At 41.0% G+C, this 12,768-nt stretch overlaps 1 protein-coding gene across 2 annotated transcripts in view; it reads right to left on the bottom strand.

The window, feature by feature from the left end:
• GLI3 (GLI family zinc finger 3) overlaps nt 1–12,768 on the bottom strand; it is a 212,244-nt gene that overhangs the window by 186,974 nt on the left and 12,502 nt on the right. For both annotated transcript variants that reach the window (XM_035552540.1, XM_035552541.2), the window contains exon 2: nt 11,022–11,184. In XM_035552540.1, the coding sequence (XP_035408433.1) occupies nt 11,022–11,145 (124 nt within the window). In that variant the 5' untranslated portion in view covers nt 11,146–11,184. The remainder of the gene's footprint in view (nt 1–11,021; nt 11,185–12,768) is intronic.

Genomic DNA, 12,768 nt, shown 5'->3' with positions numbered 1-12,768 from the left:
TGTATCACTTGCTCACACACACCACCCTTACTTACAGGAGTAAAACCAATTTCACAACCTCTCCCACAGCTGAGAGCCAGAGGACCCCCCTACCCATAGGAGTGAAAGACTTTTTTTTTTTTAATCTTTCAAATAGCTTAGCATACATTTTGGCTAACGCTGAACTTCCAATAGATGTACATTTAAAATATTTATTTTTAAATCTCTAATTAACAGTATCTCTAAGCAACTGGCACACACAGTGGATCTTAAAGTACATCGCAGCACAGCAAAGACATAAAAAAGCATGGGCCTGATTCTGCTCTGGGTAAACTATAGTAAATGAAGGTAAAGCTGCCAAAAACCCACTGTAGACAGAGACCTATATGGATTTAGAGCTGCTGCAGAAGAGCAGAGGAGAATTACACCCAAGTTTAGCAATTAGTAAATACCTTCTTGTTTCAACACAAACCAATAAAAATATTTCCTTTTACATTAAAGAAAAATAAATTTGTAACTCAGACAATGAACCCTGTCAGCTCTACTATTACTTTTATTTATATATACATATACACAAGGATTGCATATATACATACATACACACACACACACATATAAGCACGTGGGGTTTTTTGGTTGCCTTTTTTCCCCCCTGATTGAAAGCTACTCTAATGGGCAGGCACTAATGGATTTGAAGTGATAAGGAAAAGACGGACATGCAAAATGCTCCAGAACTTCTGTTCCTAATCAATCACCAGAGATCAGTGACATCATTAAAGCCTTTGATCAGAGCTCCTCTTTCAAGCTTAAAAAGGGGGCTAGATTGACCCATGCTAGCAGAGAGGCTGAAGAGACACCTAGGATACAATTCAGAGTGAAATATGAGAAGTCACCGGCATCCCTCTTCAGAAAAACTCAGCCTTCCTACCTTCCTCAAGGAACACAGCGCACATTCCAGAGCAACCGAGCACTAACAGCAGATTTATCTCTTTCCCTAATAATTAGAAAACAACCAGGGAAACAGCATTATCACAAAATCCTTCCCAATTTTATTTCCTAAGCCTGCCCATTTTGTGCCAAGCAGGCAACTTGATACTTTTGCTCGCGTTTAAAAATCCTCTGAAGTCCATTAGCACAAAACAAATAGAAAGGAACTTATTTTTCCAAGATGCCTGAGCGGCTCTGACGCCTAGAGACTGACATCCATATTTAAAGAAGAAATAATTTTCAGGAGAACCATCCTCCCGGCAAGCATTCGCTACCCTGAGCAGCAGCCTTTGTCCACGGCAGGGCATTCAGGGCGTTCACTCACTAATCCCACTTCAGCTAAAATTGAGCTCCATTGTTTCTCACTTCATCTGAGTTTCCATGGCACTTACTATGACTTAAGTGTTATTTACTCAGTGCAGTTTGTTAGAAACAAAAAACAATAACTAAGTCTTTACACGAGTACCAGGCTTTCTTTCCTCCTTTTTACTTTAAATAAGCTCAAGATGCAGTCAGCATTTTACAGTCTCGGGGACTTCTTCTGTCTGAAAATCTTCTACAAAAGAGAAGTTGTAAATAGACCTTAAAATTGTCACTTCATTGTTTTGGTTTGGCTTCCCCCCTTTCCGTATTTTCAAAAAATCTAACTGAGCTTCCTGAACGGCAGCAAAATGTAGTTTATTATCTCCCTCATCAGGTGATCAATGATTTCATTAATAAGACAGATAACAAAACTGTCATATCATCGACACAGTTATGAAAGATGATCCTGGCTTCTTGCTCCATTTTCCAAGGTCTGGGATTCTCTGTGGCAGCTCTGAGTCCATTCAATATTTTCCACAGACAGAGAAAAGTGAAAATCCATTTTGAAACCAATTTCAATTAGGATCCAGAAGCTGTTATCACAGGTGTCGCAGAATGGGCCCGTAAGTGGAAATGTCGCCTATCCATTCTGAAATGAAACCTTATCAGGGTCTACGAAGATGGCTGAGGACAGCCTATCTGTAAATTACTTTTCGTCCTGTGTTAACTCAACCCTAGTTCTGTCATATGGAATTCTTCCCAGCCCCTCGTAATAATCTAATGACTAACTAGAGGCTGCACCAAAACGCCTTTTATTCGGTCCGGGCTTCCCCTGCAGAATGGGGCTACAAATGCAAATAACCAGAGGCTGCCAGGCGAGCTGGCGTACTTAGCAATATCATTTAAAGCTCTCATAGTTTATTACGGGGAAGCAACAGACTTGCATTCTGCAGTCTGTCTCCACCCATTGCATTCCTGGTGATTTTTCAATTGCAAACTCTAAGGCCCAGTTATTTCATTAATTCAGCACCCAAGTAGTGAGGCTTTTCTCTCACATCTTTCAGTCTCCTTTTAGCAAATTATCCCATGACGGAGGATTTATTCAGTCAAAGACCTCGGACTTTGAGAGGCAACAAAAGAATCAAGAGACTTTCTGGTCCACCTGCCTGGCGAATGATGAGGCAGGGTAAAGCCTCCCCTAGAGAAACCAATCAAACCATTGTGTGGCACAGTCAGACCTTTTCAACTGTCAAGCCAGGAGAGCAGGAAAAGAGATGAAAGAACTCAGGATGAAGCTACCATTTACAGAACCATGTGGGAATGGTCTCCGAAGATTTAATAATTGGGATGGAACTCAACTTTCTGAAAACTAAAAGGAAGAAAGAAAGAATAAAAAAAAAGAAAAGAGAGAAAAGAGAAAAGAAAAGAGAAGAGAGAAGAAAAAGGAGAGAAAGAAGGAACGAAGAGACAGAGACCAGAAAAACGCTACCAGTCAGGACCAGAAGCAACTTTTCTGCAAAATCCTCTGTTATGTATGAACGCCTATGCTGGAAAAGAACAGAAAAGCAAGTACACGATGGGGAGAGAGAGGCACGCAATTTATAACACCAGCTTAAGTTCTAGCAATTTAGCATCTCATATTAGGAAAAACTCCATCAGTACAAATCCATTCTGTTCAGTAAAACAAAAAAATCCCCTTAGTTTGGTATAGCCAGACATACGTTCAAGCTTTGCATACACGGGACTTTAGTTTTTACATTTACAACACGGCTGAAAGTGGGATGGTTGTTACATGCACGGAAAGTCATACCAAATGAATGGAAAAGAGCAGATTTTAAGTGGTTGGCATGTGCAAAGAATGTGCACATGCAGCTCCCATGTAGCAAGGCTCCAGCTGATAGCAGGCAGAAGACTGGGAACTGCTTTTTGAAAATCTGTTCCCTAAAGCCTTACAAGTCATATTTTAAAATCATTTGAACAAAAAACAGTATTTCCTGTATCCTTCTCTTTTTCAAAGTGCCTCTGCACACTTGAAATATGCATGCATCAGTAGGGCCAGATCACATTTACAAGTAAGCCAACATTCTTCTGAGCTGCCAGCCTTACAAACAAAAACAGAATCTGCAAATTAAATTGTGACCACTTGCAGTATATATACATCAAAGGCACAGACATTTAATGGGAAATAAGATAATAAGAAAGCAATAAAATCCATCTCAGTCCCTCTTAGTTGGGATGGCAGAAGCATGCATCTCCCTCCCCCTCACCCCAAAATAATGAGCTGGGACTTGGAAAGAACATGGAGAATGCAGTTTTAATGCAGTACCTCCTTTACATAGTCACATACCATACCCTAGGCTCACTTCTCCCACTTACTGGCATATGTACTTAGTAACCATTTTTATGTAAGCAGAAGCTGAGGTTCTGTATCTTAAAAACAAAACAAATCAAATCAAAAAAAGTAAATAGAAACATACAGAGCAGGAACTTAAATGCAACATTGATGCCTGATTATTTCTTTTTAACTGGAGACAGATATGAAATAGAAAACATCTAGAAAAGATGAATGCCATTTAAAAACCTGTTAAGTAATTTAATTACTTCAATTGCCTTAATTTACACAGCTCAAACTGTACAGCAAATACTGTGCCTGCCAGAGGGGTTGCCTGGTTTTAAGTCAATTAGAAGGATTTTTTTAAAATCTCTTTATTTACTTGAAGATCTTCGTCACATTGCTCCTTCACTCTTAGATTCCCAAGTTTGGTCTCCTTTCAGAGCCCAGGAAAACTTTCAGGAGGCGAAGGGTGTCTGCCTTTCTTTCTCCAGGGCCCTTCCCACCCCCCCAGCTGCCTGACACGCGTGTGCCTGCCACCCCTGCCAGTGGCCAGGAGGAAGGTGCCAGTGCTTTCAGGTACAGCAGGGTCATTAGGAGCCCCCTTCTCCTGCAGGATGTCGTCCCCAGAGACCAGCACTTAACGGCAGCGAGCCTTTTTCTGGAAGGCTAACACCATCACCGCGGCTGCAGCTGCCGGCAGCCCTTTTCCTACTAAAAATCAAACATCTGGGTTGCTCCCCAGCCTAGTGCTTGTAATGCCTGAATTTTTTCAGGTCTGATGGGTGATGCTGGGCTCCTGCAAAGCACAGCACCATTGCCATACTGCAGAGACCCATTTTGACCCTTTTTGTTAATTCCTCTTTTTACTCTATTTCATAACCCAGGTACAACTGTAATATGGTTGGTTGGGTGTTGTGTTTTTTTTGTATTTGATGGTTTTTGTTTATCTTCAAAAAAAAAAGTTCCCAGTATATAATTCACTAAATTTAACCCCCACCCTGTTCAGGTGGCAAGACTGTACTGCTAACTAATGTTTTCTGCCAATTCCACCTCATGTTATCCAGCAGGATGTTAAGTCATTACTTACTGATTACAGTGATTGCAAGGATAAGCCACTCAATCATCTCTTTCTGGAACTTGCAAAGGGATACAGCAGGATTGACATTTAATATCCCTTATGCTATTAACCACTATAGGGAGGGGAAAGAAGGGGGGAAAACAGGAGGGAAATCTCTGCAGAATTAATGAAGCAATACTGTATTGCACTTGCAGATCATTTTGTTTAGAGCAGGATACTGGTAGGGTTGGCTCGCTGAGGAACAATGCTGGAAAATAGCATCAGGCAGAATGAGTTATTACAGTCAACGACAAACCCTAACTTGATGACTGAAATTTTATTAGTAAGCATAAAGGACCACGGGTGCACTACTCTGAATGAACATGCATTTAATCAGCTACTCACATCAGATTACAATATACCAAGACATGCAGCCCACACTTAATTACAACCTCGACTACTTTTGCTTGTGATACTCCTAAGCATCAGGAGAGCTTACCCTCCCCAATGATAGGCACCTTTTTTGAGGTTATTCTGATAGGATCTGGCTGCAATTATTAGAACGGATGCATGCACAAAATCTTTTAGTTCAAGTCTTTCCCTTGACTTTTTGATACCACTGGATATAACTATTCTACCCTTACTTTTCATGGTACCATGTGTCACTGTTACAGGTGGGAGCTACTTGGAATATTTGTCTTGCTGAAAAAAAGATCTCAGAGAAACTTACACACCAAAGACTGTCACTTCCAATATCTAATACTAAAGGCTGTTGTTTCCTCCCTCACGTGAAAATGAGAAGCGAGCAGGGCCTCTCAGCTCCCTTTGATTCCAGCAGAGGAGGAGGGGATCTCCTGATCGCTGTGCGGAATCAGGTCTCATATAATCATTCTGGGACTCAATTTGCAGGCCACTAAAATAGCACAGGCAATGTTTCTTGATACCCAACAATCTCTTTTGAACCCTGACCTCTCAACAGGACCCTGAGCACATCAATCCAGCTAGGGGGCCACGAACAGGCATTATGATTAACACCTACTTTATGGTGAGCTTGAAAGCAAGCAGCAGGACTGGTAACCAACTGAAAGTTTAAACAGGAAATGTGATTCCTATGGAGTTGTAGGCTGCCGCATACTCTCCTCATTCGATCCTGAAAGAACTATTAGGAAAAAGAAAAAAAAAAGACCTAGACGAAGCTGGCTCTTCTTCTAAAAGAATCAAAGTGGACAAATGAACTTCCTCTCATTTATTCATCTATCAAGCTTGGTTTTAAGTTACATCATCATTAAGATAATAATTTCTGCTTTCTATCACTTTAAAGCATGTTCTCAATAACTATCTGATTCTGATAAAGGTAGTCAAGTCCACAACCTACATACGTTTATAATTAGCTTTTTTTCTAAGGCAGAGTAATAGGTTAATAAGAAATATCAGATTACACTGGAACGAGCTCATGGGTCAAAAACTAGACAAAACACATCAAACTGAAAATAAGTGCTTGCCTGTCAGACACTGAAGGAGTTCTCATACAATAACTTCATTGTTCTATGGCAACATTAAAAATATCAGTTTAGAGCCAAAATGTGCAAAAGAGGAAAACATTTTAGTCACTGACAAAACTCACAAACCAAGCAGCAAATAATTCAAGGCTAAACACAGTATTAAAATCTCCTAACGTTCTCCAACCAGTGCTGCAGAGTACAGGTTTGCCCCATAAAAGCATTAATTCACCCTGCACAGTAACTCCCTGTACTTTTCAGAAAATAAAATTAATAATTAATTATATCTATACTGCAGATTCAGTGAAAAAAATAAACTGCATGTAGTTAAGGGCTGTGTTGGGTTTGCGTAGGGTTTTTTTGGTCAACACCTCTTAGGATGTATTGTAGCAATAAGTCTGGTTCACCCACAAAGCAGAGCAGAGCGGGGCATTGAGGTGGCCAGCCCGGAACAGCATTAAAGCTGCTGCCTAACTGTAAGCATGCAGGTACCCACACTGGGCCCAGTGGAGCAGTGGAGCTATTCCTGTGCCCAAAGCAAGGCAATTGCTCGAGAACTTGCTGGAGTGGAGCTCAAGACCTGACTGCACTGCTCTCACCTTGGTGTGCTGCTGATCAGGTGTGTACGAGCAGCCGAGACTGAACTTGCCCGTGTCGGCATTCGACGCACTTCAGCACAAGGCAGCTCACCATGCACATCCCTGCAATGCTGAAAGAGTTAGCCTGAAGGCTGCTTTTTAACCTTAGGATTACTTAACGTTACAGAAGTGCCATATGATCCAACAGAGGTCCAGCAAGACAGGTTTCGTGACCTGCACTATTAGGTAAAGGCTCCCCAAGGGGAGCGTAAAGCTAACTTGAACGTATTCCTAATACTTCTCTTCAGAAAGTCACTCCATGCACCACTTGAAAACCTTTCTGTGCATGCAGCAGCTTTCAGGATGATGACCTAAATCCATGCACAGACATTGCAGGGAACAGGGTCTTACCCTTTCTGATGCCCCAAGACTACCACTGTAATCATGAATCATGGCAGGGATGTGCACACGAAAAGAGAAGGCCTGACTGCACTGCACTGGGGCAGCATGGCAGATCGAGACCCCAGCCTCGTTATTCCAATACGACACCAGTGATGTGGTCAGGACATAAAAAACATATTTGTTCGTTGCTATTACTTTATCAAAGCAGATTAGTCTGAGGCTACCAAATCACTCAACACACAAAAGTTTATTTCCTAGCAAAAACTTTTACTCATGCAGCCTTCTGTGAATAAGCATCTCAGTTAGCAGTTTTCTTCACCTTTTTTTTCCCCTAGCAGCAACTAAACATAGCAGTCAAACAAAGGAGTAAACGAAATTTGCAGAGAAATATATCCTAGTAAACCGTGTGCAGTTTGGTTGAGATACACAAAACGAAGCACTCAGTAGAAAAGATCAAAAGCCTGCAAAGACAAATTCAAAATAAAGTAAGAGAGGTTCCAAATTAGAAAGTCCCATCAGGCATCAGAGTGCACCAAAAAATTTTGTTATTACAAATTATGATTATTGTTTTTTAATTTTTTTTGATCACACATGTTTTAAAAGAAGTTTTAATTTGCTCCAGCACTAAGACCTTCGCCGCATGTTTGGGCCTGGAGCACATTTTAATGGCTTAGTTATAAATCCCTGAAATTAAGGGTTGATAATGGAAATGCTGGCAGACCCTTATCTAACACACTGCAAGCATCTTAGCAATAGAGTAAGAGCTTGTGGATAGGTGAGTGCAGCAGAAATCTTTTTTGCATTAAGCAGGCACAGTAACTCAGCGAAAGTGGCTAACAAACTCTGTCCACACTTGCTTATTGCTTGAGCCCACTAGGCAGCTATTGCCTTGCAGGGGACATCCCTAAGTCCAGGCCTCCTACCTTTCGTTGCAGAGTTCGAGTCAACACCAGCTGCCCTTCCACTTCACCTTCCCCACCTTCTTTACCTTGCACATAGGTCTTACAGCAGGCTCTTCAATAACCAGTTTGACATGGTAAGATTTAAAAGGTTTCCACACCCAGCATTCATTTTAAAATAGTTTCTACTACTGGGTGTGTTACCCACTTCGGGGAACTGTTGAAATAATGGTATTTTCTTTGTCATTAATATATGCTTTTTCACGATTGCAAGCTTTTCATAAAAAACATAACTAATAGCTTTCAACTTTTTTATGAGCCAAGTTCTGGCTATTTTGGAAAACAGCAGAGCTGTCTCTCAGACAGCTGTCACTCAAGTACATGTTACCCTGCAAACTTTGCTAATTAATGTGTTGTCCAGAAAGAGAAACACTGATACTAGACATGTTTACAAGGTGACATTGGTATGATAGGCAGATGTTGCTCTGCAAGCACAGCAGAGTCTACTGACAAAGACAGCAAGGTTGATTCTGTTTCTCTGTTATTTTTTAAAGGTATCTTACCTTGTTTAAGAGAGCATTCAAATGCAAATCACAACAATTTAACATAACCACAGACCCCTGCAAAAAGGAGGCACTGAATCAACAAAAGCTGCAAGTTTTGTATGAGCGGTGTCTTATATCAACTGATGATGTTTCTGTAGTAATACTCATTTCAGCATTAAGAACAAAAGATGCAAGTGCGATGCAAGCTCAGGTTTCATGCAAATTGGTCCTTTGTAACCAAAATTCATTATCATGACAATCACAACTGCAAGAAGCAAAACTTTAAAACACTGCAAAAGTAAAACTCATGCTTAAATTCCTAAAGTTTTGGTAGTAGATTTTGTTTTGGTACATGCTCCATGGAACCTTTAGACCAAGAGAAAGTTCTTCATATCCAGGAAGGAATTAATTTTTATCCCTGTGAAGCCCAACCCTGTACCTCTGAAAAATTGTTTGCTTAGTTATACACGAAGGCAGATTAGAAACCCAGACCTTGGAGATCCTGGTGACTTCCCTTAAGTATAAAAAGACTCTTGCAAGAAGACCAATCGTTACCCACTGAAAACAGAGGTTACTGACACTACCTTAACAAACACAGGCTTAGGCCCCAGGATGTGTACCACATTAACAGGAGAAAATTACAGCGACAAAATTTTCTAGTTATTTATTAGACCTAGAATCTTTTCAGCTCCTGGGAGTTTGATGACCCTGACGTGCAGTAATACACCATGTAGATGCAGCAGGTAGATACGAACTTAAAACTCCCAATACGCTGATGGGTAGAATAAACAGAGAAAATGATTTGACCAAACGGTTTTAGTAAACCAAGTGTCAGAATTAGGTAATTAGGTAAAAACATCCTGAAGGCTTTACTCTTGGCCCTCTAATTGAAACATTTGATGATACTGCTAAAATTAGCCCAAAGAGTCAAGAGATGTGTGCCAACACTGAGTTTGAGCACAACCCCCCGACACATCAAAGAATATGTGTACGTGTTTAAGTGTGCATCTGTTTGAGAAGTTGGGCCAATGTGGAAAATCCTATTATTAAAAAAAAATAAAAAAAAATGGGGAGCTCTTCAGCTAATGTGAACCTCTGTAATTCTATTGACAGCAATGGATCCGTGATGACTTACACCAGCTGAGGATCTAATTTCATATGCCTTAGAAAACTGATGCAACTTTTTCCATAGCTGTTCAAAAATTTCTGTATTCTCTCGGGGATCAACTTGAACTATTAGGTCAGCAGGTGCTGAGTTTGCTTTGAATCTGAAGTCCAGTTCACACAAAAGGATGCTGGGACATGTGCCATCTAATTTTTACTGACCCACAGAGATTCCTCCCCTAGTATGGCTGGAGGATTCATGGATTTTCTGCTTTATGCAAGTTGGAGGCAGATGGTTCTCTGAGAAAGCACAAACCTTTCTTCAAGTTACTGAAGTGAGAAACTGACCTGGACCACAAGACCAGATATCTGAGTGAGCATGATGGAAGCAGGAAGGGTGGACAGAAAACATTTTGCCAGGAATCCACCAGGACTCCAAAATATGCAGAAAGCCATTTTCCATTTTTAGCAATTATTGGACTCATTTGGAAACAAACCAACCAACCAACCACCAAATAATAGTTCATCTGCAGCTATCCAAAATTCATAGGGCCAAACTCTGCCTGCAGTTCTTCAAGCACTTTTTTTTTCTTAGCTTGCAAAGGAAGTTTTGTGTTAGTAGAGACCAATACACTGAGCCCTCTTAAACTGAACAATGAAAGGTCTGGGCTTGCTCTCACACACTCTCTGGAGAAGCAGAGAATACATAAAATTGTCAAGTGAGGTAATCTCTGTGGAGAATTAAGTAAACTACTCCATTTTTGCAAATCAACAAGTTGTGCATTCACAACTTTGAAATGAACTCATGGGAGGATACACTCGTAGCCTGATGGTTTTTTGCTGGCCATTAAAGAACTCTGGGGAGGTGGGGGCAGCACTTTGTGAGGAGCAAGTTTATTCGTGAAAGAAGAAAAGACAAAAGCCCTTCACCATTAATTTTGACAGGGCTACTTCTATCTCTTTTGTATTAACTAATTATCCAACTAGTGTAAGAGATTTCAATGGTAAAATGCTAAGCACTCGCAAGCCCTGCCAGGCTAATCAAGACGATTTCCAAAACGCCGAAAACAGGAACTTCCTATAATAAATAACTTAGCACATTTACATCTCAAATTAGAACATCTGGAAGAAAAAAAGACTACGCCTGATGCCAAAACAGGCCTTATTGTGTCCTACCACTTTTCCACTACCACCACCAACACCCTTGTTTGTCTTCTTTAGCCCGTCCTTAGAACAAACACCAATCCAGGTGCAAATGCTCAATTCACAAGGAGTGCAGTGAACATAAAATTACTGTAGGTTTGGCTTCTAGTAAATCCCTGCTGTTACTCACCATTGGAAGTTGTGCTGGAGGCAACAGCCTTCTCACTGACATCTGCTCGACTGGAGCATTTCACGATGGAATTCTCCACTTTTTTCTTCTCCGTCGTGGTAGAGCTATGGGACTGCGCCTCCATGATGACTTCTCATTACTTCAGCTCTCCTTGTCCTAATACCTAAATGAAACAAGAGTTTCATACACTTTAAGGACCATCGGAAAGCTTAGCCCCAAACCTGTCACACTTCTCAACTGAAGAAGAGCCTGCAGCACAAGTGTATTAGAAGGCCAGAGGACATTTCTGGGTGCCCATCAAATCAGGTTTGCATGCATGAATTCCTGAGGAATTTAAGGAAAAGCTAACACTAAAAGCAAGTACGTTTGCCTTTAAAGAGAATCAGCATCACAAACCTCTACACTGCTTGATGGATAGGTCCATTTTTTTTTTCAAACCTCTAGGGTTTTAATGGACCCAGGGGAAAAAAGCCAGTATTTCTCTCCAATGTCCACAGCACTTTGGAACAATGCAAAAGAAATGAGACAGACATTCATGTTGACTATAGAAGCCAAATATTTAAATTTCTACATTCACACTATCCGAACACAAAGCAGTCAGAATTATCCTGTCTATCTCTACACCTTGTCCTACTTGTGTAAACATCTCTCATTTTGTTTGTTCAGAAATCTAACTCAAACAAAAGTGCATTGGAGCAACACCCTGAAAACCACAGGGAAAGGCAAATATTATTGCTAGTGGCAGCTAATGAGATCACTTTCCTTTGCATGAAAACTCTGAAAATGGAAAGCCCTGCAGAGGGGCCTGGCTGATTATTCTGCCTTTCCTGACTCTTCTCAGGGCCATCTCCAGCAATATGTTCATTTTATGCCCCTCAGATCGCTTCACCTTCTTCTCAGAGGTTTTATACTCCTGACGTAAACCTAAAAAGCCCACAAGCATCCCGAATGGCACAACTCTGTGCAGCCTCACCAGGCCACCCACTGGGACCGCTCACTCGATGCACACCAATCTGTCCACGTGAGCTTTACACCAATAACCAATATTTAGCACACACCATGCTTAGAGCTGAAGTACTTGTGCCGGGGTACTTTGGACAAGATCCTATCCAACAACGACAAAAATTAGTAATAACTTAAGAGCATGTTTCCAGCTCCAACCAGCACTGCAGTCATTAGCTAAGCAGGTCTGAAACGGAAGTGAGTTGCACTGTTCTAGAACAAGATTTAAACAAATTCAAGTAACAAAGGCTTCAAAACAAGCCACAAACTGAACTATAATGAAGTGTAATTACATTAGCAACCTGTTTCCCCAATTCTGACAGTCCGGGAAAAAAAAAAAAAAAAAAAAGGCTACAAAGCCAATTCATCACAAACACAGCTGTCTAGTAAACCTTCCCCTTTCCCACCTCCCTGGTAGGAGTTCTTTTTAATAGCACAATAAAACACTCCAAAGCCTCATTGTTATACAGTAGGGATCAAAGAAGAGCCCAATCACTAAATGAATCATTATTCAGCTAGGCAGCACAGCCAGAGAACGGGACTAGATACCAGAGCCTCTCCGCCACTGACCTACTGGTTTACCCTTCAGCAGGGCATTTTTCCTCTCTTGAGTTTCTCCCTGGCTAAAAACAAGGAATAACGGAGCTTCGTCTGCCTCGACAGAACATAAAGAGTACTTTCAAGATCTACCTGTGAAAGCACAATAAATATTATCATGACCTGAGAAATTACTTGTAACAGAACA

The sequence above is a fragment of the Cygnus atratus genome, chromosome 2 (assembly GCF_013377495.2).
Source record: "Cygnus atratus isolate AKBS03 ecotype Queensland, Australia chromosome 2, CAtr_DNAZoo_HiC_assembly, whole genome shotgun sequence".
NCBI classification, from domain to species: domain Eukaryota; kingdom Metazoa; phylum Chordata; class Aves; order Anseriformes; family Anatidae; genus Cygnus; species Cygnus atratus.
Note: the sequence above shows the minus strand (reverse complement) of the source record. Positions and strands in the feature narration are given on the sequence as shown.